This window comes from Ascaphus truei, chromosome 2, assembly GCF_040206685.1.
Source record: "Ascaphus truei isolate aAscTru1 chromosome 2, aAscTru1.hap1, whole genome shotgun sequence".
In the NCBI taxonomy this organism is placed as follows: Eukaryota; Metazoa; Chordata; class Amphibia; order Anura; family Ascaphidae; genus Ascaphus; species Ascaphus truei.
In genome coordinates this window covers 243,880,490-243,906,596 of record NC_134484.1, presented here as the reverse complement: position 1 = coordinate 243,906,596, position 26,107 = coordinate 243,880,490, and the positions used below count along the sequence as shown (strand labels likewise).

General features: G+C 36.5%; 1 protein-coding gene across 3 annotated transcripts; it reads left to right on the top strand.

Moving 5' to 3' along the window:
• Nucleotides 1-6,947: 6,947 nt before the first annotated feature.
• IRX4 (iroquois homeobox 4) lies at nt 6,948-23,607 on the top strand. 3 transcript variants are annotated; one of them, XM_075586018.1, is made up of 6 exons: nt 6,948-7,039; nt 15,891-16,047; nt 16,687-16,947; nt 17,916-18,022; nt 21,218-21,543; nt 22,084-23,607. In XM_075586018.1, the coding sequence occupies exons 2-6, from the start codon at nt 16,003-16,005 to the stop codon at nt 22,848-22,850; spliced, it is 1,506 nt and encodes a 501-aa protein (XP_075442133.1). In that variant the 5' UTR covers nt 6,948-7,039; nt 15,891-16,002; the 3' UTR covers nt 22,851-23,607. The 3 variants fall into 3 exon arrangements, with proteins under 3 accessions (XP_075442133.1, XP_075442131.1, XP_075442132.1); XM_075586016.1 differs by lacking the exon at nt 6,948-7,039 and adding an exon at nt 11,220-11,593 and having other exon boundaries at nt 22,084-23,606; XM_075586017.1 differs by lacking the exon at nt 6,948-7,039 and adding an exon at nt 13,933-14,476.
• Nucleotides 23,608-26,107: the final 2,500 nt, after the last annotated feature.

Sequence of the window (26,107 nt, the reverse complement as noted above, 5' to 3'; positions counted from 1 at the left end):
AGCATCTGGTGTACTAGAAGTGTTTTGGACCTGAGGAGCGTTCATGGATTCCTCGCCACCGGCTCCAAGCCCCCAGGCTCGTACGGCTCTTCCATCTGAGATATCCTCTCAAGCCTTTCTGGAGACACCCGGAGGTCGCTCCTAAGAGGGGGGGTACTGTAAGGATCTGTGAACCGTGCCACCCTCTGCACGCTTCCCGCTTTCCCAAACCTGCGACCAGGTGCTCCGCTTCCTCCACCTTCTGCAGCACGCCATGTGTGCCAGCCACTACCAGCCGCTGCACTACGGGCACGCGCGCATCCCGGACCGAGGTAAATACTCACTCTTCTGGTCCCACCTCCAGGTTGCAGCCACGCGGTGACGTCACTGGCACGCAGCACGCACACGCAGTATGCGTTCAATGCGAGCAAACCCCACACACCTGTCCTCATCACGGATTCTCCCCACAGCTGTCTCCTGCATCTGAGCAGCCTACCACAGTCAGCCTTTCTGACGTGTCTCCTCACAACCTGCAGTTCTCAATGGTCATTGCTCCCTATATATGCTCAGCCTGCCCTCTGGCAAATTGCCTGAGCATAAACCTTTGTTGTTTCAAAGTATTCACTGCTACCCTTGCCTCCACAGTCTTGTCTTGCTCCTTGCTTCCTAGCTCTCTATTATTGACTTCGGCTATCTCTCTGGACTCCGCTCTTCTATTCTCCTGACTCCGGCTATCAATGACGATCCATATCTTTCCAACCCCGACCTCGGCAAAGTACCACGATGATCCGCACCTCTCCAATCCTGACCTCGACTATAGTACCAGCAACAATCCGCATCTCTCCAACCGCGAACTCAGCAAGTATCTTTGACTATCCTTACTTCTCTAAACCCGACCCGGCTACCTCGACCAATCTACACTCCAGGCACGCCCACGCGGCTATGGGTGGCATTATATATCTATCCCCACCTCAGGCCCCGCGATCACGCCTTGTTTGTGATTGTGATTTGTGCCACTGTGATTGGTGGCCTTAAGGGGTAACATATATCCTGCTTATAGTGTTTGTTGCACTGGGGGGTTTTCACTACACCTCCAGCTATAGCATATCTAAATCTACATAGTATTATATATACTTCACACGCTCTTGCATGTTATGTTTATTCCATTGAGATAGATTTGTGATTCCTATCATTTCTGCTTAATTGGGGGTGTCTTGATTCCTTGTTGCTGCTTATATTGGATTTGGGATGTTGTCATGCTAGCAAGGTTTATGGATATACTTTCCTATTTAGGTTAAGTACATATTATTAATTGTCCATTCTCCAAGCATTGTAAGTACTTGAGGTTGGTCTACATTGGTAGTGGTTTCAAGTTTATTAGGACTCCTTACAGAATTATTTTTCTCTCTACACATGTATCATATATAGGAGTCTCTACTATTACTCATGCTATTTATACATGTTGGCATCATTGTAGCATTTGGAGACGGTTCACTATGTTTTTAGTGTTTTATTATAGTCTGTTTGTCTTCATTTGGCTGTTTGTTTAATAAAGTTTATACTTTTGTACTCATACCTGTGTGCCCCATTTTGGAGTCTTAATAAGGTCCTGTTCTATGGGACCTACAATATTTTCTTCTTTGTTTACAGTGTATGTATTGACTCCATGGAGCACCACCTGTATTATATAGGCTTATCATGTATGTGTTACATTTATAATGGTAATAGTGCTCATTCAGTTCCTTTGTATCTATTATATGTATTTAGTCTGAACGTTGAAGGTTGAGATGTACAAGTCATCAACTGTCAAATAGAGATGGGCAAAACTGTCAAAATCTGTTTTGTGGAATTTCCTGATCTTTCCATTCAAAATCCGTCCATGTGGATTAATTAAAAAAACGCCATTGGATACAATCCGCTACTGGATTTTACCAATCCAATCCACAGATTCCACTCACGGATTACTGAATCCACAGATTGTATTCTTAAAATACACAAGTGGATTGCAGAATCCGTGCATTGGCTTGTCAATGATAAAAAAAATACGGAAAAGTTGAATCACCCTTTTTCAGATTGATACCCAGAAGACCGCAGACAAAAGGAACCAGCCAATCCACAGTGGATCCAAATCTACCCCAAAAATGTGCCCATCTCTACTAGCAATTACAAATAAGATCACTTCTGATGCTCTAAAATCAGATCATTCATTCAACTAAACACCATATATCTACATTTACATACATTCAGTTTAAACAAATTTGTGAAAAATTCTATTCTTAGCCCTTAATGCATAAATGACCAAAGACCTATGGGCAAAAGTCCATTGATTTTATCTTTGGATGTGTTGACAAATGTATTGCTTTACATATGGTCAGCTGCAGGTCAGGCCCAACTTTGAAAAAATGTAATGTGTCATTCAGTAAGAAGACTAGTAATTTAAATCCAAGCTTCTATTTGTGGTTTTAGGTGAGTCTATTTGCAGAAATGTACTGTATCTAAAATCCTAGCACATATATTTTATTAGTAATATGATGCAACTGAAATATTGGCCCATATCTAAATGGAGAAAAATGAGAGAACACATGGAATAAGTAAAAATACAATGTAATAAAAATATACAGAGATCTTGTATAAGAATCCTATACAAATTATAAGAAGATGTTTTGTCTTGAGAGACCACTTTCACTAATACAGTTGATGCATCCTTCACAATCATACAAGGAAAGCTCCAATGTCAATGTCCCCCAGGGACCAATGTGTTCATTTTATGAATTCAATAAGTCTCATGTTTAGCTAATTGGTTCAGTCTATTTTCCCCCTCCAGTTCAGGGGAATCTGTTCTATACCTTTATACTTAAGATGTTTGGGGTCGGATTGATGTTGTAGTTTGAAATGTTTTGATAAATGATGTGTAAGTACACCCTTTCTGATGTTTCCCAAGTGTTCAAAAATTCTGACATATAAAGGTCTGAAAGTACGTCCGATGTACTGGAGGCCACAGGGGCACTCCAACATATAAATGACAAAAGTAGAATTACAATTAATATAACTTTCTATGGAAAATACTTCCCTTGTTTGATTTGAAATGAATTTTAGTTTATCCTGATCCTTATGGACACATGCTATACACATTATACACCCCAAAAAAACCTTTGTTTATCTATCCAAGTCGTGGGGTTTATAGCTTTTCTTTTCAGAGTCGTAGGGGCCAATTTGTCATTTAGATGTGGCGCTTAATGAAAATTATATTTGGTCTTTCAGGTAAATGGTGCTTTAACAGAGGGTCATTCTTAAGGATATGCCAGTGCTTATGAATAATGTTCTTTATCTGTGCTGCCTCTCTGTTGTACTCGGTAATAAAGGACATCCCAAATGTATTTTGCTCATTGGTATAAATTCTATTTTTTATACTTGTCAATTCACTTCTTTTTACCCTCTGTTTTTTTCATTGCATTATCAATAGTAGTTTCCTTATATTTTCACTTTCAGAATTTCTTTTTTTAAATCTTTGACTGTTCAGCATATACATCATCATCTGTACAATTGCACTTGATAAGGCTCAACGACCATACAGGTGCGCCTGCGAGTATTCTAAAACTTGCCTAAAACTTGCCTTGGAAAATCTGAGGCTATCACCAACAAGATCCAGGTACATGCTGGGTACATACTACAACATTTCAGTGACATTTCTGCAGAGGCTAATGACCCATAGGATTAACACAACAGGGGAACCTGGCAGTCCCATCGAGTTTGAATGGGACTGCCAGGGACCCCCGCTGTTAATCCGATGGGCCATTAGTCTGTCTGCAGAAATGTCACTGAAATGTTGCTGCATGTACCCAGCATGTAGGTGATTGCACCAGATTTGTTTTAGAATACTCGTCGGCACTACAGTATGGGATATTTTTGACCCAATTTGGATCATGACAACTTGACTCCAATATATCATTATTGGAGTCCATTGGTTTGCAATATGTTTTAGTTTTTAATTCACCATTTTCAACATACAATACCAAGTCAGGAACTCTACCTCTACCATACTCATCTTTGAGGTGAACTTTAAATTTAGATCATTGTCATTAAGAGAAGCCAAAAAAAATCCAAGGATTCCATATCTTCCTTCCAAATGAATACAATATCATCTATAAAGCGGCACCAGAGGACCAGGTTTGCACCGAGCTCTACATTGGACTAGACATAATGATCCTCCCACTGGCCCATGAAAATATTTGCATACCTCGGCGCGAACCTGGTCCCCATTGCCAAACCTCTCATCTAACCAAAAATAGTTATTCTCCAAAATATCCTGTTTAGAGATGAGCATCGTTACAATACACAACCCACCTATGAGCATAGCGGCCACTGTTTTGAATCAGCTGCACTTGAGAAAGGGGCAGAGCTACCACACAATTTCACACTAAGGAGCCTAACAGCGGGTACAATAAAGTTGGCTTCATCGTAGATATTTGTGTGTTATAATCAAGATACAGAAAGACACCAACAGCACAAACAAAAATATTTGAATTGCATCACAATATGTTGCATTAACATTGGTATGAATATCAAATATGTTTGAATAAACGTATGCTTACAAATTATCTTTAATTAAAAAAAAGGTAGAAAGTCTACAATTTTTGTATTGACTGTATAAGTCAATCACCTTTTACAACCATAAAATATCAATTGGCATTACTTCAAGTTAGAGAAAGAAACCACTGAGTCTCCACTAATGCTCAAACCACAGCACCATTACTTCAAGTTATATGGCAGCACAGAACCCTAAGGCTGCGATTATAGTGCCCGCGACGTGCGCTTATAGTAGGCGCGACGCGACGGCACGGTCGCGATCGCTGGAAGTCATTTCAATTTGATTTTTCCAGCGACCGCAGCGTGATGTCAGCGTCGCGTCACCGGCAATGGCGACTGCACTATAAATGCGGCCTAAGGCTTTAAATGTTAGGCGTCTGGTTTTTGCCAATGAGATCTAAAGTATTCATACTGTATTTGACATCTGTTGTCTATATAGAGTGAAACTAAGATGGTCAACAAGTTAGAATTGCATAAAATCATAGTCTGAACTGGTTTACATTTCAAGGTGTTGGTTCCTGTGTGCAGTGGCTCTAAATATATCTACAGTTGATTACCCTTTGCCCTGGTTGGCCATGCTGATCCAGTCACTGGCAGAGAAGACATGGAAATCACATTAACCTGTAATTTGGTTGTATTCAAGCTATTATAAGGTAAAGAAAAAGGAATGAAAATCACACACACGACTGTATGTATCAGGCTCTAAAATTGGGTTTATAAATAGTGCCAAATTGCCAGGCTCCATTGCATTTGGTTATTAATGCAGCAATGGTACTACCAAATGATCTGGGCGTTACAGAGACCAAATGGGACATTTGATAGAAACGGTTATTGGTCTTTATAAATGTCTGCATTTGTTTTTTTAATTCTTGTAAGCATTTAACCTTCAGGTGTGAAGTGGTGATAACTTTGTCTTAGCGAGAAACACTGATCCTAGCGTTAGTAGTCAAATGTTCAGTCTAAAGCAAATACAAGTAACATGAACATTTTTTTTTCATTTGTTGTCCTACTTAGCATTGCTACAAATTCACAGAAATGTTAATACCTATTGAAATGTAATGAAAGGCTTAAGATGACACATATTTCAGCCCATGAATGCCCTGTGCACATTTAGGGTAAAAATGTTTTAAAGCATTTGAAATCCTTGTACTAGATTATCTTCTATTTTTTCCATTGAATAAGGTCAGCTTTATGTGCAAGATGAGATTAAATCAGAAGCCATACCACTGAGCATAAGGCCCAAGACCAGCACAAAATATAACATTGTATCTTGAGTAGAAATTTTGGGGAGGTAATGTATGGAGCAAAAAAAGGGAATTTGAGACAAAGTTACTGTATGCATGAAATGTAGTTAGTTGTGTCCATTACATAGTGTTTTTTTTTATTTTCTACACTCTTCCAGTGTCAAGATCGGAGCTTGCTTAAACATTTTGTGCCTAAGCAACTTGCATTAAATGTTTTAACCTTATTAGGCAAATGTCTCTTATAATCAGCACACATCTATCTCACTATGAAATAGTTAATTACCAGCAACCCAAATTACATTAATAGATCTCGCTTAATATATTGGTCAAGTCGACTGCAAATTTATTTAGTACTATATATGGGTATCAAACCTATGGATGAGCCTACCCTCGGGATGTAAAAAGTAATTTTCTAATTAATTAGGAGACTTGCTTTTTGTGCAATTAAATCGAGAAATGTCCCTTTCCAAGGATTTCCATTTCCTTGAAAAAGTGCGGCTTTTTAATTAATAGAGTTCAGTCCAGACAAGTGATCTACTGGATGATCAGTATTCGCTACATTTAATTAATTCATATTGTTGTCTATTAATTCTCCTGTACAGGTCCAGTGTTTTTTTATTTTAAAAAAAAAAACATCTGCTAGAAGAAGAGACAAGACATTTTCCCTTTATATAGTAAATAAAAGAAATTCCTGGGTCAGCATTGTTTTTTATTGTACACTAACGCCATTGTAACCCTAACAATACATCAATGCAATTTTCACTAAGGACTGGCTATGATTAAATTTTCTTTACAGTTTGAAACTGTGAAAATTAAGCATTTTATTTTATTGTACTTAAGCAAAAATGAAAAGAGTTTCTATATATACATCTAGGTCATTAAACATAGTTCATTGATCTGTGTATGTATCAAGGAAAACTTCTGTCACACTTTGAAGTGATTCTTTGGAACTCTCAGATAAAACCCCTTAGGGTTTCTTTCCAGCCATTAAGAATATGCACCTTTTATGTGGCTTTTTCAATTAATTGAATTTACCAAAATATTCATTTTTTTGTTGGGGTTTTTTTTTTTTTGCAGAAAATTATTTTCTTCCTGAAGGATATTGCTGGGTGATTTACTGTAGCACTAATTAAAAGCGTCATGTCCTGGTCACTGCTAGAACTACTGTTAGCCTCTAGCTATGGCTTAAGTAAAAAGGTATCATGCACTTCGGAGACTTGTAAAGCAAGGTAAGGATTTCCTTCCCTTTCCTCCTGTTTTAAAATCTAAGGACACTGTGAATACATTTGAAAGTGATAAGTTTGCTATTAACAGGGTAATTAGCTGTAAGGTTTACATGCCAAGAAATAAAATGTTAAGTAAACTTGTCATTAAAGTATGTTATGGATATGTTTTCTCCTTAGCACAGGAATAGGGGATCACTATTAAAGATAATTAATCTATAGGGTTATGAATCCTGAAAGAAAAACGATCTGTGTCAGGCAGTGTGACAGCACACACTGCACATTTCATGTTGCTTCATTTTGATTGTTTGCTTGTTTTGGGGAAGAAAAAAGATTATCAAGCAGTTCTAGAAGAATGAGTAAAATCACTGGGTGTAAAATGAGTCTGTATTTTTTTAACAATGTGATGTAAATCACAATGAGGGAATGTAATGGAAGGGACAGAAAGTGCAGCATTATTTCACGTTTAGAGAATACTCTTCTTTTAATCATCCAGTCTAATCTAAGTAATCTGCAGCACATATGTGTGCTTGTAGGTCAATGCTTCTCTCAAGCAATTAAAAGGACTATGCTAATGTGTATGATTTAATTTCAATAAGCATAGTTAGCAGTATTGGTTCTTTTACACACAAACATATGTTCCATTGTGTTTATTTGCATTGCACTGTTGTATTCTTAATCATTCAGTGTTGTTTAACTTCAAAACAGAAATTAGGGGCTATGTATATATAAAAACAAATGTGTAATGGCCATGTTAAAAGTTTTTTTTTTCTTGCACCACCATCTACTTCAAGACATCTATTAATCAAGATGAAAGATTGTGTTAACCCGTTTTCTGTGCTTATATATCAGTGCCCACATTGAACTCTTGCTGTTGCGGGTTACTACATTTTATCCACATACTGTATGCAGTATGCAAACTGTATTGCTGATTCGTCTATGTAGTTGAGTTGATGATGTTACTAGCCTGAGCAATTAGTTACATAGCCTCTCACTTGTCCCAGCGGAATCATGGCGGTATCAGTGGTTAAAATACTTTTCCTCGCTTGTTAGTTTAACTATGTCAATGCTGGAGAGACCTGCAAAGTAGCAAAGTAACAGCAGGGGGAGGGGGAGATAGATCCAGTCATTGAGAATCCATAGAGTTAAAAGGCAATTAATTACGTTTTAACCACCTGGGTAATATAATCCTAGTGTCAGTAATTGGTGAGTCTTAACAAGTCCCTGTAAAATCCTTTTGCTTCAGGCACCAAAATACGATTGTAAACTTTAACATGTTGGGTACCAGTGCACATGATATCTACATACTATAAGAAACACCATACACGTACTGGTATTACCAATACCTAGAGACACACCAAACGTCCCTACCCATACCCTTGTAACAATGAAACTGTTGACCAATATTTTTTCATGGAAGGGTAACGGGAATATGCTTATAGGGACCGTTGCTGACAACCCCTAGTAATCGATGTATTGTTTTTTTTTTCCATGATAAATAACCTCCAACTTGACCTTTATATACCTCTGGGGCAAGGTATGCTGTAAAAGAGAGTAAGTGATCTCTGTGGATTACTTCAGCTGCTGACAGGTTTCAGCTCTTAGTTGCAAACCCTATCAGAACTGAAAGTGTTAAAGGATCCGTTGTCACCACTGACTGGCAACTTTCACTCTCAGGCAATGTACTGTACAGACTCAGGCAGCCAGCACTGGGTGCGATGCAATATACCAAATGATTTACCTCTGACTTGAAGCAGCATATAATGAAACGTCTCTCAATGGGAGAGTGGGTGAAAGATACACAGGACGAGCAGGGGTATAAAGAAAGTGGCTTTGTATATGTGGGGTGGACACAGAGTATAACTACAGAAACATGCCTTGTTTCACATGTAGGGATCTTGTTTGTAGTTTATGTGGAAGTTGAAACTTGTCAGGGGCATCATGGTTCACTGAAAACTTTAAAAAAAAAAAAGTGGAAAAAGGTGAAATAAACTCCACTGTTTTGTGTCAGATACATTATATCACTAACAGTATATGTATGTGGGTGCACACTAATTGAACCAATATTAGGTATGGAAATACTGGTGTTGCAAATCCAAAAAGCAAGCAGCTGGTTTTGTTTCTCTTTTGCTTCTTGCCAGTCTGTTATCATTTTTGTTTGTGAAGTTTATTGATGAGGTGGGCTGTCCCGTGTAGGTTTTGTCTTTGTAGCCATACAGTAGCTACATTTCTGTTCAGAGATGAAAAAAGTTCTCAACAGGATTTTCAACTAATAGGCTGCACATTCTGATTAGTAGTGTACAAGCCTGAAGGAGACTTGTATTTATAAAGTTAATCAGAAGGGCTGCTATTGCTATTGTATCGGGTGTTCTTTACAATCGGCACTGCAGCATTTGTGTTCTCTTTACTTAATTAAAATGACTGCACATTGAACTTTGTTCTCAATTTCTACTTATTTTAGACACTACTAGCCTCAGTAAAATACCCATGATAGAACAGCCATTCCACAACGTGGCTTTTAAGGTGTATCACTATCAGTAATCGCCTTACTTGTATGTTATGTCTTCGAATGTTACACATTAAAATATTACATGACTGTTTTTTGTACTGTCCTCCTTTTATTTGATATCGAAATTTTGAATTGTACCATATACTGCAGCAACCCCTTATGTGCTGGAGACGCGCATTCCAAAGCACTTATGTTATTGAAATGTACTAGTAGATGAACAAAGGTGATACCATTTTAAGTTATAGAAAAGATCAACAAAATTTCCTCTTGGAAATAAGAGGTCTGTACAAGTTGCACAAAAATGATTCATGTTTTTTTTTTTTGGAGATTATTGCCATGAAGCCTGGAATCAAGACTTCCAAGGTGTTTATGTGCTGTATTTATTCTAAATATTGCCTAATCGCATGTCCCCTCAAGTATTCACTTGTGGAAATTTGCAAAAACGTCAGAGCTATGAATAGCTATAAAATTATTTTGAATCTAATGATTGGGTTATAAATAAAATATAAATCTAGAGTCATGCACAAGAAAGAAAGAGAAAAAGAAAGAGATAGAGAGGGGGAGATGTCTTTTGAATTGTAGACCTTAAAAATCAGATCAGCAAAGTTAAAGAGAACGAACTGCAATTGATAGATGTACATGAAAATACATAAACATCCAAAAATACTTGTACAGACTTAATAAAAGTGTCTGCTTTGTAACTACTGGCAGCAGCCATTTATTATGTTCATTATGAAGAAAATGCAGAGAATAGACGGTTTTTAAGTTAGTTTAGTATTTAGGGAACAGAGACAAGCAGACAATACTGGGTATTTGAACATACTGTATCTGTATGTCACTGAACTCGGTACAAATTGAAACATTTCTGCTTGTGAAACTGAAAAATGGCCTTGCAATGTTTCATAATATAGAAGACTAATTGCGTTGGCAAAATGAGTAAAATCTCAGCTCTTTGCTAATTTGCAGCACTATACTAGTGAACAAAATAAGTAGATACTTATTTGTGAATTAGCCTATTGTCGTATATATCCTTTAATCTCGCATATTTTGCTTGTCAAATCGTGTATTTTTTTTTTTTTAAGTTTAAACACTGAGCCATAAAACTCTTAATCTAAGCTTTTGCACTCTGGGAAGTAATGAACATGCACACTCTTTATTGTACTGAACACGTGATGTTGTGGCAGGAAGAAAGAATATATAGATAGGTACTGAGGTTAGCGATAGAGAGATAGGCAGATACATAGGGAGACAGACAGACAGGGCAGGCTGACAATCTTAGAGAGAAATAATAAAGAAATACATAGATAGATGGGTGGATGGGTAGATAGATAGGCAGATACAGAGAAACTGAGGGAGATAGATAGATGGATAGATAGATGGATAGATAGATAGATAGATAGATAGATAGATAGATAGATAGATAGATAGATAGATAGATAGATAGATAGATAGATAGATAGATAGATAGATAGATTATTGCATTGCACAAAACCTGGTTAAAGTATTCTCAAGATCATTCACGTCTAATTATACAAATGTATTTAATAAAAGAAAATGATTATGTAAACACTGTTCCCTTCAGTATTTATTACTGGACACTTAGTTCACTAGATGACTTGTATTGCTGTAACAGAAGCATCGTTGTTACTATTTCAGCAGTTGTCAAATGGTGTTAATGATTATCTCACTGCTTGTGGAAGATACCTTTAAAATCATTTCCTTATCTTTTAAGAAGTAAAAGTTTGAAACTTGGATATAGGCGATGTAGCATTGATCTGCTGAGGCTGAAAAGCGTTAATCAGTAAGAAACTGTGCTCAGTGGAGCTGTTCACTTTAACGTCACTCCAGTACAGAGGGTTAGTGAAGTGATTGCGGTGCCTGGGGACTGAGAGCACTATTCCACTCTAGTCAGGTATGATACACAGAGAAATGTCTACACTACTTCTATGCAGCTCCCTACCAAGTGAGACCGTGCGGACAACAGAACATCTCCAATCTTCAGCAAAACCATCAGGAGGAAGATTGTAGTTGCAGTCTACAGGCAATCAGAGGTAAAAGAACCTTTAATTGTTACTTTATGCAAGTGCCTGTTATTATCAGAGATAGAAATATTTGTAGAAAGAGCATGCAGGTGGGTCAGCCATACACATATATCTAAGAAAATAGTGTGCATTGTGTTGTTGGCATAAAGGAATGTAGTTTGCATCGGAATTTAACCATTTAGAGCATGACAGTAACAAAGAGCAGCTAAAATAACTGGGAGTGAAATTAAAAAATAAACGATTTGTATTGGATTGTATCATACGCATACAAACTTTGAGGCTTTTTTAATGTATATTTGTCAACATGACCAGTGAGTTGTGATTGTGGGTAATACGAGTTAAACGCCTGCGGCTTCATTAACATAAATGCCAGGGATATCTTGTGTGTGGTCTTTGTTCGGTTTGATACACTAATGAAATGTGCACTTTCTGAGGCTCAGAGATCAGTAGAGATACGGGCAAGCAAAACTGTTATGTTAGGCAATGCTGAGTCAAACCCACTTACAAGTCATTGTCTGCTCAGTTACCTCTGTGCTACGAAGGTAATTGAATTGCTTTCCTTTTATTTGTGTTTATTTATTTTATTATATCTCAAAATGCAAATAGACCTAACAAATCTAGATTCTTCACTCCTTGAAACAAGTTAAATTTACGAGTGAATGATAATGAAAACAGAGCTGTTGCTGTAAAATGCCAGTAACATTCAAACCGATGGATACATTGCTGGCAACAGCATAAGTATTGTATTCTGTTTGGATGATGTGTCTCAGATTGTAGATGGCAACTAATGTGTGGTGTGCCTTCAAATCCATGTCTAATCTTTAGATAGCAAACATATAGGGCTCTACAGTATCTGATAACCAGTGTCTATCTAGCCATGCATCTTTGACTTGGCTGTAAGGTGGCCTGTCCACAACCACAAGTATTTAATCACAGGTATTTATGGACAGTGTCAGCTCAACGTGTTTCATGAAAGAAATTAGAATAGCCACAAAAGTGTTAGTAATTTTGCATAGAGCATATGTTCAGTTATCTAGGTGAACCTACACCGCGTTTCTTCAAGGTGACCATCAATGTGAAATATTTGAACAGGTTCTTCATAAGTCTACTTGACTTGCTGAGGCCCACTCCAGAATCTTATCTCATGTTGAACTTATTTTATCATGTGATATGTATAGCTCTCTATTCCTGTAGCAACAGCTTTACAGAAATCCAGCAGTCAAATAGACTAAGATCTCAAAGGTTATCAGGGCACTATTGAGTTAAATCCACTTTGAGTTGCAGATTAGATCATATTCAATATCTAATTTCCTCAATTTTTAAAAAAAATAGCGAAGTTCAGATCTAATCATTTTAGCATCGTTCCCATCGATTTGAATGGCCAAAGGAAAACTTATCAAATCAATTTAATAACCAACACTTCTATGTACAAAGATAGCCTTGTGTGTTAGTACTTAGGTCTCTAAAGTAACAATTAATAAAACCGAAGGTGATCGTTTGACTGATCGGAGATATATATAGTGTTTATCCCTGCTCATTGAGTCTTTCTTGACATACTTTGTTATGTAGATCAGCCTATTTGTAGGAAAGCAGGACACTTATTAAAATGGCATGCTGTCAACTGTGTTGATTACATATGCTATTATAAAAAGTCAATTGTATAAGGAAATCTGTATGATCTCTTGCATCGTCTCCTCGCTTAAGATGTTAATGTTCCCTTTCCTTTGTTAGCATCAAGTGAAATACAAATGTAAATGCAGGGCACTTTTTTATACTGAAATGTTAAATATATACAGTTATAATGTTCTCGAATTTCTTTTAGGGGTAGTTCGTTTTACAAATAACCCACAACTACAGCTGTTCACTCAATGACAAATGAATAATTACTTTAAATGTCAGGCGTACAGAATACAAAGCCAGGTGTAAGTGATAAAGCTAATTTCTCCGAAATATGTTTAAAATGCATTTGCTGTATGTACTTAAAATGACTTGTAATGTAAAAAAAAGGAATATTTGCTTGAATCCAGAAAGGATATCAGAAAATAATTAAATACTACTGGACACAGTATTTTTAATAGTCCCATTGGCTTTATTTACTATGAGATTACTATTACTATAACTGTTATTATTGTTATTATCATACTTATTGATGAAAACACGACTGAAGTCGAGTAACTTACATATCAAGTATAGGCACATATAAATTAAGGGCTAAGAAAAATAAATAACTTGACACATTTATTTGGTAGATGTCCAGAAGCGCTACACTTTATGAATTATGTGCATGTATCTGCAATGCATTATTTCTGGAAAAACGGAATAATCTCGCATGTTGCTATGTAGTCTACTGTAAAGCGAAGACAAGTATCTTCATCTGTAAATTAAAGCAATTACGCAGCATATATTATATTATGTGTACAGTGGTCTCTAGATAGTCATCAATCACCCTCAATCGAGCTGTCAGAGTGGGCAGATTCGTTTCTGGGAAGCAGTCTTCCAGCTGGGGGAAAAAGAAGAGCACATCATCATTAATTAGAGTGTGACCCTGGGGCTATTTCACATGTCTGAACCCAGGAAGCTCTCTGAGCAAGTCAGCACACCATGGATTGGAGAAGTACCTCCAGTGCACCAGCCCATCCTGTCAGTGCTCAGATTTGTCCTCTAGCTCCTCCAGATATCAGACTTTTCTGTTGGGTTGGAGCTTGCCCTGCATCCCATGAGAAGTTTAATATGTATATCTAACTTGTTACGAAACTATCTCTTGGAAATGATACATGGCTCTAATAGCAGCTATTAGGAGGTGTTCCTATTCGACTTTCTAAATATGACACAATGTTCTTCCATTGTATTGCCTGGTATACTTCTCATGTTGTCACTGTTGCTTTTCTGCAGGTAAAAAACAGATGTTTGTTTGTTTATTTTGGTTGATTAGCTAAATGGATTTGATAGGCTGATATATAGGCAACATTTAACATTTCCTATCATTAAATAGCACTATCTATGGTTCGACTTTGCTTTGCAAAAGAATGGATATAGAATACAGAATACTACTATATACAGTTGGTAGTGTGAGATATATTCGTAAACTATTCAAAAACAAAAATAAGAGCAGGCACATTGATACTGGTTGCTAACTCAAAGGGGTAACATACACATCTTTAGGTTCTGTTGTGTAAGTAAATAGCTTCCCCATGAAGATTAACATATGCCACAATTCAGATTGTTAAACCAGGTGTTTCACAACTGCAAATATCGTTCCCCACTTTCTTTTGTTCGCCCTCGGAGAAACAGATCAAAGGAAAACAGATTGGAAAATTGCCAAAAAATTTGGATTTTTAAAAAAAAAAATTTGGACTGTGATTTTAAAGTTGAAGGATTTAAGGCTAAAAAGTAAAAGCGATGAGACACACTTGCAATCTGCAAAGTTAACACATTTTGTGCGGGATTAGTGAGTCACATCAATAAAATAAAGGGGATAGGACCTTTTTATATTTGATAAGCATGTAGTTCTGCGCATATTTAACGTGGATCTGTATTTTTCCTAATGTGAGAAATAACATGCTGACTATTTATATAATGTCTCTGTCTAGTTTTGATCATATCTTAAAAAGTGCATGCAATGAAACCAGATCAACTACTCTTGCATTTTATTTTCTAGTCTTGGAGATTATATTAACTGTTGATAAGACCTTAAGTGCAAAGTCACCAGTGTGCCTCTTCATTCGTCTCATTTGTAATTGAGACTAATTGTTAGTGTTGGGTGGGAAAAAAAGCAGATGCTCATTACTTAATTTCTAATTAAAAGTGCTTACCATCCTTCAGTGAGTAAGGTAAAAAAAAATCATTACTATGTGTTTCCGTGATTGTTTAAATCAAATCATTCATTTTCTGAACTTGCCCAACTGCTATAGGAACAACTATAATTAGCTTGTAAGATCACTTGAAGAATCCATAAAAGCAATCGTTTTATATCAGTATTTGCACACTTGGATGCACTAAGACCAATTCCATAGGAGAGCAAGGCAGAACAGGTTGTGAAAGGGTTATCTGACGTCAGAGACTCTCTGCTGTTTAAAGCATCTGACCTGACGTGTCGTTGCACAATTTTTTTTCTTGCATTTTTTTTTTGTGTGCAAAATGTATATTTTGATGCAACTGTCAGATATCTGACATGCTTTTATGTGGCATAGTTTTTTTGTCTAGTCAGAAAAAGGAGAAAAAAAAGTTTCTTTAGCCATTGAGTTTGTCTTCTAGAGCAGAAAGGAGGTAAATAAATTAAAGATGGTATTCTTCTCTGTCCTGTAAGCTTCCTGGAGCCTGTGGTCGCCAATTAATTGTTACAAAAGAAGAAAGCACAGCAAAGCCACAGAACAAACAAACGTCTCTTGTCTGTCCTGGGGTCCGAGAGCCTATGTATCATGTCATATCCCCAGTTTGGGTACCCATATTCGTCTACACCTCAGGTAAGACCTTTTGTAATTGAGATAAGAAGAAAACTATTTCCATCGCATGCTTGTGGTAATAGAGTAGTGTTGTTGTGGAATAAAAAGCCACCTTGGGTAATAAAGAATGCGATTGCAAATATATAGTGTGATTCCGCTTGAACTATTTAAGTATGTTTTTATTATGCCTTAAAATTAAATTTGTAAGACAAGAATACATTTCTTGATCAGTAGATGTGGTTGCAGTGGTATATTGCAGTTTCCTGATTTCAGGGAGGCGTGTTGAAAAGATTTTCACTTTTTACATATACACCTTTCAGCAAATAACTGGGTTTCAGACTTTCTGGACAGGTGCTTGAAAGATAACTTCTTATTTTGCTAGTTTAAGTTATCTTCAAATATTTGCATATTAGACACCACTGGAACCTCTTGAATTAATCACCTATTGATCACCCTATCTGTCCACAGGGAACAACCTTGTTGGTTTTATTATTTTTTGTCAATTGTATGACAGGCGAATGTTGTAATTGATCTTTGGGACTCATCTCTCAGTGGATTGGGGATACAATGTCCTTCTGGCTTAACATAGGTTGAAATTGATGGACATATGTCTTTTTTTTCAACCTCATCTACTATGTAACTTTGTGTCTTTTATCTCAGTTCTTGATGACCACCAACTCTTTGTCTACCTGCTGCGAGTCTAGTGGAAGGACGCTGTCAGATTCAGCTGCTGCTGCAGCAGCAGCCTCCGCTCAGACCCCAGTCTATTGTCCTGTGTATGAGAGCCGGTTGCTGGCCACAGCCAGACATGAGCTCAATTCTGCCGCTGCTTTAGGAGTATATGGAAACCCATACACAGGCTCCCAAGGTTATGGAAACTACGTTACTTACGGCACTGATGCCTCTGCATTTTATTCTTTGGTAAGGCTCACTTGCATTCTTTACATGGGTCAGAAAAAAACAATGACCTTTACCTTGTATGTCTATGTGATAAAATATTCAGTTTTGACATTTGTTTGTTTTCATAATTAAGCGAATAGAATCATAATGCATGTGACATTTAACCTTATATGACATAGTAAGAGAGCCTTCAAACTTAGAGTATGATATTGCTGTGTATTTTCTCAGTGCACTAATACAATTTTAAAGAAAACTAAAGAGTTGACATTGTGTTGTTGAAACTAAATATTGTGTGTGTGTGTGTGTGTGTGTGTGTGTGTGTGTGTGTGTGTGTGTGTGTGTGTGTGTGTGTGTGTGTGTGTGTGTGTGTGTGTGTGTGTGTGTGTGTGTGTGTGTGTGTGTGTGTGTGTGTGTGTGTTCAGGCCATTACAGGGCTGGAGATATACTGTAACATAAAGACCCCTCCTCCCCCTCCCCTGTATTTTAGCAAGTGTTTGTGATTACTTTGAAATGTATCTTTTGGTTTTAAAGCAATTCTAAAGATTAGCATAGAGGATTTATCTTCCCTCTCCTCCCCTCCCCTCCCCCATCCCCCCAAAGATAAACATAAAGTGACAGTGTGAGATGGATGTTGTCAATTCGTTTATCTTTTTTTGTAGTGCAGAATATGTATTAACGTGTATGAATTGTTTTCCTTATCTATAAACATATTAACAGTAGAATGACTTTTGGAAGTGGGAATATACTGCGTCTACTCATTATGTATCTACTACCGCAGGAATGCACTACATATGAATCTGTCACGAGACGGGGGTAATATTTTTTTTAATTTACCTGCATATGGTATATTTGTAAAATAATTACGTTGTACTTAGTGCTCGGGCACATCTGAGAAGAGGAAGGGCTCAAAAGAATATGACCACGGTTTACTAATGTAACTGTCTGCTTGATCATAGTAAATAAAAAGCACACTTTCCCTTATGTTACAGAATACATTCGAGTCAAAAGATGGCACTGGATCTGCACATGCGGGTATTACCCAGACTGCTGCTTATTATCCATATGATCACACACTCAGCCAGTACCAGTATGACAGGTAAAGAAGAAATACACATTTATCTGACTTTTTATTTCCTGTTACAGTATAATATTTGTCAGATAACACTTACTTTTTGTAGCATTGTCACGAATATAGTGACTGCCTTAGACAAGATGAAAATAACTCAATCAGTGTTATACTAATTTAATGTAACCTGCCCCAAAACTGTGTGTTATTGGCTCATCATCTGTGGTTGTAGTGGTCACTCCTTGCCACTGTCAAGTCACCAGTGATTCGTCTATACAGTGGTATTTAAAAGTACTATTGCAAACTAAATCAAAAGTTTTCATGCTGAGCAATGTTCAAATTGGAATAGACACAGTACATCAATTTCTAAATTGTGATTTCCTTTTCTCATTATGTAATTAGATCCGAGATAATAACAGTTGCTCTATGGGGGGCTTCCCAAATCAAATATGGCGTCTGGTTGTTCCATAAAAAAGATGCCACAAATTACCCAGTTAATGGAGCAGTGAGGCTGTTATGCTAACATGATGAAGCCCTGGGAGGGGTTACAGAGAAAAGATGACTAGAAACCCTTACATATCTAAGATATGTGTTAATATATACCACTGTATATTTACAGAGTGAGTATTACTATTATAACAATGCTAACTTTTATAGTCTTTTAGTTGTATAGGGCAAATAATGTGAAGCTTTAAAAAAAGGCATGAAGTGGACCTTCAAAAGTTGATGCCCATCTATAGCCACAAATGGCATTTAGATAGCTGTAAATCATTTTAACTGGGCATCTATATGTATATGTGTGTGACATAAATGTCATGCAGTTTTGCAAACCCTTCTAAAAGTCTAGTACTTTTGATATTTGCACATTGAGTGTGGTGATGCAAAGGACAAGGGCTACACTACAATTAGTATATTCAACCAAACAAGTTGATTTTATATTGGAAAGGACCTCAATGAGTGTACAGTATATACTGTAGCACGTGTGCTGAGCTACAGCAGGATCCAGTGTGTGCACATACGCTATGTAGAGACCTTTGCACAGCATTGGGATACATGTGGCTACATTATGATTGATGATAGATGAATAATAGAAAGAAGGAAAGATGGGCTGTTTTAATAGAAGCTTTGAAACCCAAATCCTTATGGTCGTAGCATATGACTTAGCAATGATACCCCAAATGCTTGAGCAGTGTAATGTGCTATGTTTTATCTGATTGGTTTATGTTCTAAAATCCTAAAGACCAGTACCCCAAAATTTGCTTTTAGCATCAAAAAATGCACACGTGCTGATTGATTCTTGTTATTTTGGCGTATTAAGGTATTTTCACGTTTGGGAAGCAGAATTATATTGACATATATTATTTTCTAACTATAAAATAATATCTGTGTAGTTTTGTTTTGTTGGAAAATCACTTCTGAAAAAAAAAAGAAAGGATTTTAACAAGTCCAGAAATTGTCCTCACAAATAGTTTTTTTTCTATATGTGATTAGTTTACCAAAACAGATGTTTACAAAAATCAGTAATTCAGTTCTACAGTATATTGAGCAGAGAAACAGACACGCGCACGCATACCAACATACTCATGTCTAGAGCACATCTTCACATACAGGGAAACAACTAAACAGATATGTACTTACTGTACAGAGAAATAGAAGCAGAAAGTTGGAAACCAAGATGTGTTAATACCTCAGAAGACATCATTATTTTCAGTTATGATTCTTTAGACCGAAACATAAGAAACATATTTATCTCATACACAACAGGTACAGATGGTCAATACGCCTCTTTTTAAAAGAAGATACGGTATCTTAATGACACAGATAGAAACCATAATGGCTGATAACAGTGTTGATACTATGTAGATGCTTGGAGCATGCATATGTAGTTGCCCTTACACAGTTTCTTCAGTATATACATTTTGGACATTAAGATGGCAGCTAAAGAGATTGCAGATACTTTCTCAAGAATATACTTGTTGGGACTTTTGGATCGCCAAACAACTTAAAATGTGTGTGCTCAAGTGAAATAAGTTAGTTGGAAAGTTAGCTCGGAGTGCTTTTGCTTTTGTGATAAAAAGCCGTGTTTCCTCATTTTCTTTAAACCCATCTAAGATCTTCTATTTATATCTCATATTTATTTCATGACCTGCTAGAATGTATTAAATGTTAAAGATGCCTCCATTTTCCTCTCCAGAAATATACTAATTGCAGGAGTTTTACAGTGTATTGAGCTCCTCTTATTGCACGCATTAAGAGCTTACATGCTTAATGGCAGGGAAACGTCAAAATACAGCTTCCATGCGCAGTGTGGCACTTACACATTTCTCACCTTCCATTTGATACATCTATTAGCTAGGTGAATCATGAGCAATGCCATCTGATTTTTTTGTAAAGCTTATACCTTTTCAGTGCTATGCAATGCTCTGCACCCCCTTTTTTAAACTATTTTACCTTGCTGCGTCTATTGTCCTCAAAGCAGCACAAAACCACTTATGCCATATCAACCTTTTTTAAGACCACATGAGTGCCAGTGACCTTTCAGTATGATGTGCATTAAATATTCAGTTGCAATCCACTGTCTTTATACGTTTTTACAGTTTCATCAACAAAAGGCTGATAGGTGGCTAATAAAGGAGCAGAATGGAAAATATTTATATTAACGGTTATACCCTTAGGTCATTCAAATTTCATCGCCTAAAAACGGGGCTTTTGAAATCCTATAAAATCAGATTTATCCCCCCCCCCCATATTCTAAGACTCTTTCACACATATATATATATATATATAATACAATGGATAAAGCAAGAAAGGGTTTTACTTAAAAACGGTGCATCCTGGAATGTATCTGTGACAGAAGGTGTTTTTTATTTTTATATATATATATATATATATATATATATATATATATATATATATATATATATATATATATATATATATATATATATATATATATATATATATATATATATATATATATATATATATATAACACTAGCACATGCAGCTATAGATAGATAGTTCGATAATGTCACACTATATTGAATAGTTGGCTACATTTTTCACTCATTTGTAATTTGTCATTGTGTTGTTGTTATCAGATGACAAGGTGAAATACATTGCTCGATCCTGCATCCATTATTGACAAGTGACACTGTGCAGTAGATCCAACCAAAGCCCACATTTGTAAGGTATTAACTATTGCCCGTTGTCTATTAACATTAGATATGGTTCTATGGATGGGGGAACTCGCAGAAAGAATGCTACCCGTGAAACCACAAGCACTTTGAAAGCCTGGCTTCAGGAGCACAGGAAGAACCCTTACCCCACCAAGGGCGAGAAGATCATGCTGGCCATCATCACCAAGATGACCCTCACCCAGGTCTCCACGTGGTTTGCCAACGCCAGGAGGAGGCTCAAGAAAGAGAACAAGATGACCTGGCCACCAAGAAACAAGTGCTCAGATGAAAAGAGACCATATGATGAGGACGATGAAGATGAAGATGATGAATCTCATAAAGACAACATCAAGAACGAGGAAAAACTAGACGGTTCGTGCTCTTTATGATTGAAGCATATGATGAGTGTATAACATAGATTTGTTTGGTATTACAGTATATTACTCATACAAGTAGCTTTGCTGTCCCACATAGTATTGTAATCCACTACAGAACTCTTAGAGATTGCAACAATATCTTGTTCATATGTCCAACTAATTATAACAATATATTTAGATTTTCACAACACATCCACATAGAAAATTATATATATATATATATATATATTTTTAAGAAGATACGATATATCTAGTATATGCATTTGATGCCCTGTTCCAATTTCATTTTATCTTTACTATTCATTTATCAGTGTAATCTTGAAGGACAGTTTATTACATTATAATGTACTATATGCATAACATACTGTGTCGATATAATGTTGACACTAAAGAAAAATATTTGAAGGTTCATGTATTCACCAGTATTTAGTCCTCCATTTTTATACTCAGGGAATTAACACACACTGCAACACATAAGGTATCTTCATTTTTAACAAGGGAATAACCACTTTGATGTATTTGTTTTTTTGAGCAGATGATAATCCAGAGAGAGAGGACAAAGAAATAGAACTGAGTGACCTCGACGACTTTGACACAATTGAGTCGGAAAGCTCTGAATGTGAGTTGAAGCAACCATTTCATCACCAGTCCCAAGAAGGGCACCAAATGAGGCCCAGAGATTGTGCTAGTGACCACTGCAAAGAGGTGATACTGAAGATGCCAGTTTCTACAGTGGACCAAGAGCTGGACAGGGCTAAGAATTGCCTCAAAAGTGTGGTGGATGAATGTGAGCAAGACTTAATGAGAGCAAGGCAGAGAAGTTGTGATTCCAAAATGTGCTTCCAACAGCAGAGTCAGCAGTTATTGGATTCCAAGCCAAGAATCTGGTCCCTAGCTCACACTGCCACCTCTTTAAATCAAACGGAGTATCCATCGTGCATGTTAAAACAACAGGGAGTGTCTTCTCCTTCCTCTTCATCGTCATCTTCTTCTTCTGCTGTTTCCACTCCAGTTTGTGTCATTGACAGACGCCAGGATTCTCCAGTGACCAGCCTCAGAAATTGGGTTGATGGGGTTTTTCACGACCCATTGTTTAGACACAGTACTTTGAACCAGTCGCTCACCAACACCACAGTTTCTTGGGCCACCACCAAAGGGTCCATCATTGAAAATGGTTCCTTAGGACGGTCTGTTGTAAATCCTACTAATATGATTAAGGGACAACTGTCTGACCTACCCCATGACGCAAATAAGGAGTTTATCGCATTCCCCAAGTCTGGAAGCAAGATGTTTTGTTCCTAACACCATACAAACTACTGCTAGAACTAGAACGGAGATTTAGCGAAGGACATTGCAAGCAGAGGGGGTTTTATTAACTAAACCCCTTTTTGAAATGACACAGTTTTCAGATTCTGTAAAGAGCAGCCATTCATTTTTTGTTTAAATTATCTTTTCTTAAAGGGTTTAGTGTTGTGACAATTATTTAAATTAATGTCTAAAAGCACGGACTATTCTATGTGTTGGAGTAATTGCAGTTTACAACCCAAAGTTTACAACAAAAAAAAAAACAGCAAAGGAATTAGAATTCAAAGCAATCATTTAAACAGCATGCTAAATTAGTTATGGAATCATTCGAAGAATCGAGGCATTTTCTTCTGATTTCATTGTGAGTGATTCACAAGCAGCACTTCTACCAAGTTTACACTAATGCACATGTTGGACTTAATTAACAATTCTATTTGTTCACTCCAATAAATTTTATGTTTCAGAGGTAAAAAAGCAAGTGTGTTTGAGTGTCAGTGCATATACAAGAAATTATGTTTGAGTTAAAATGTACCTATTTATTAGTGCAACATGGTGTTTTGTTTTCTGAATGACAAAACACATTTAATATATATCTTTTTTTGTAAGTGCATGAAAGAAATCCCTGCGAATTGACTGTATTATTACGTGTTTAAAATGTAAATTTATTTATTACATTACATAACACTAGAAAGAAATTAGTAGCAGATTGCACTTTTCAATTTGAGAGGGGGGGTTGAACACAAACATCACATTTAATATACTGTGTGTGTGTGTGTGTGTATATATCACACACACACACACACACACACACACACACACACACACACACACACACACACACACACACACACACACACACACACACACACACACACACACACATATGTATGTATATACACATTGACATGCAATATATACACATTGACATGCACTTACACATATATCATGCACATTTGGTATTCTTTTTTTATGCACCACAAATGAAATAACATTATGGCATACAAACACATACAAATTTAATACGAGTTTTAAGTTTCTCAGTTTCTACTGTGCACATAATATGCTGTGCATTGTATCTATGGGAAAATCTATCCCATCTCAGTCCCCTCAACCCTCAGAACTCTGTCTATATAATTTGTGCTTGACAATGGCCTCACATCTCCCAAAGTGATATTTTTACCACCGTTTTGAGCTTAATGCTTCCCTGTGCCTATATGGGGTTTCCATGAACCTGCATAAATATTTCAACACTTCAGGATAGATGCATTACCGTTTCTGACATTAAAATAAGAGTGCAGCCAAGAGAGAGAGACTGTGTTTTCTGTTACGAGTGGCTGGAGAAAATCACAAAGTTTCTCATTTATAAAGTATGGAAACATTTATTCATTCTCTCAAGTCGCTCTTTCAGAAGAAGTTGATTTTCCTAGGTTGACATATATATATATATATATATATATATATATATATATATATATATATATATATATATATATATATATATATATATATATATTAATAATGATCAAGGTAAAATATTGAAAATAATGATATATATATATATATATATATATATATATATATATATATATATATATATATATATATATATATATATATATATATATATAATTATTTGTATATATTTTACCTTGATCATTATTAATATATATATATATATATATATATATAATGCATATTAATTATTAAAAGCATCATGTTCATGTACTGTACCTGTTACTAGCAATTAAAGAATTTAGCTGTCTCCAGTAGATCAAATTCTTTCCAGGCAGCTGTAATTGGATTGTATGCAGTCATATTCGCTGTCATTGTATTGACTTTCGCTCTTCTGGATGATATTATCGAGATCACTGAACCTCTCCGCTGATCTGGCTGTCAAAAGGCTGAGAGAGGAGCCCCCGGCCCTGGAAAACGTGCATCAGCCAGGATAATTTGAAGTGAAATTTTCATTTTGACAGTAAACCCCTCAATTTCTAAAGGATCTGTACCTTGTGATCTCAGTGGCAGGGGTAGGCTTTACAGAAAGCCACGTCTTCAAGTGAAAAGGGCAGGAGAACTCGAATTACTTGTAATAGATAAAAGGGCAAAAAGAGAGTCAAGGGTACTTGACAGTAATAGCAAAAAGTGTACTCTCCTGGGAGCCATAGGGTTGCTGGAGGCTGCTTGGGTTAGCAGGAATGTTAATGTTGCCCTGGCAAACAGCACACGAACTTACACCCAATCCCTATTACATGAAGCTAAACACATGACTGTGTTTGTGATGCAAACTAAGACATTGTGTATACACCATAATGGAAAGGTGCTCCTGACAGGATGAACTCACGGGTTACAAATGGACCAAACAACCATCCCTTTGTCCATCGACTGGGCCCATAAAGGTGGCATCAAAAATATAGGTAATCATTAGATACCCCCCCAAAAAATGTCAGCTTGTGTGATGTCAGTGTATACAAGAGTTTATCTTTCATAGGCAGCCTTCCAGTGGACATGTACTCTTTAAAGCCAAAATGGTTTTAGTAGTAATCACTGTCGTTTGTGTTTTATATACTGAATGAATAAGACATGAAACAACACGACACTGTATTTATAGGAGATATTTTATACCTACGTGGTTTTTATTTTTTTTACTTATCCTAAATTCTAAATCAGACCACACATGGGACTTATTTACACATTTAACACAACATATTATTCTTATCAATGCACACGTCTGTGTTACGTTTTCACCCGTTCAGTTATTTCAATACAATGAAACAAACAGTACTATGTATTTATAGAATCCAAGTTGTATTTATAGAGTAACAGTAAACATTAATTGACATGTCTCACATTGTAGGGTCAATAGGAGAAAGCATGTGATTTGTAAATTACACTTCTAACATCTTTGAGTGCTGGAAAATGCAAGGTTATGACTTTATAACACATTCAAGTCATATTCATCAACCCATTGCTCAGCTTATATTGGTATATACTGTAATAAAGGCAATATGCATAGTTGGTGGGAGAGTTGTACATGACAAGAGTATAATAGAAATGTAAGTTAAAGCAACATCAAACAATATTTGATTTATTCAGTAAAATGTATGTTATGTATTGCAGGTGCAGGCTTTACAGTGTCTTACATTTGCCCCAGTGATGAGGGTTTTAAATATAGTATTTTAGCTGCATTGATATTCCACACATTGCTAAATGCCTTCACCTACTAATAGCAAAACCCTAATCAGTGGAGAGCAAGG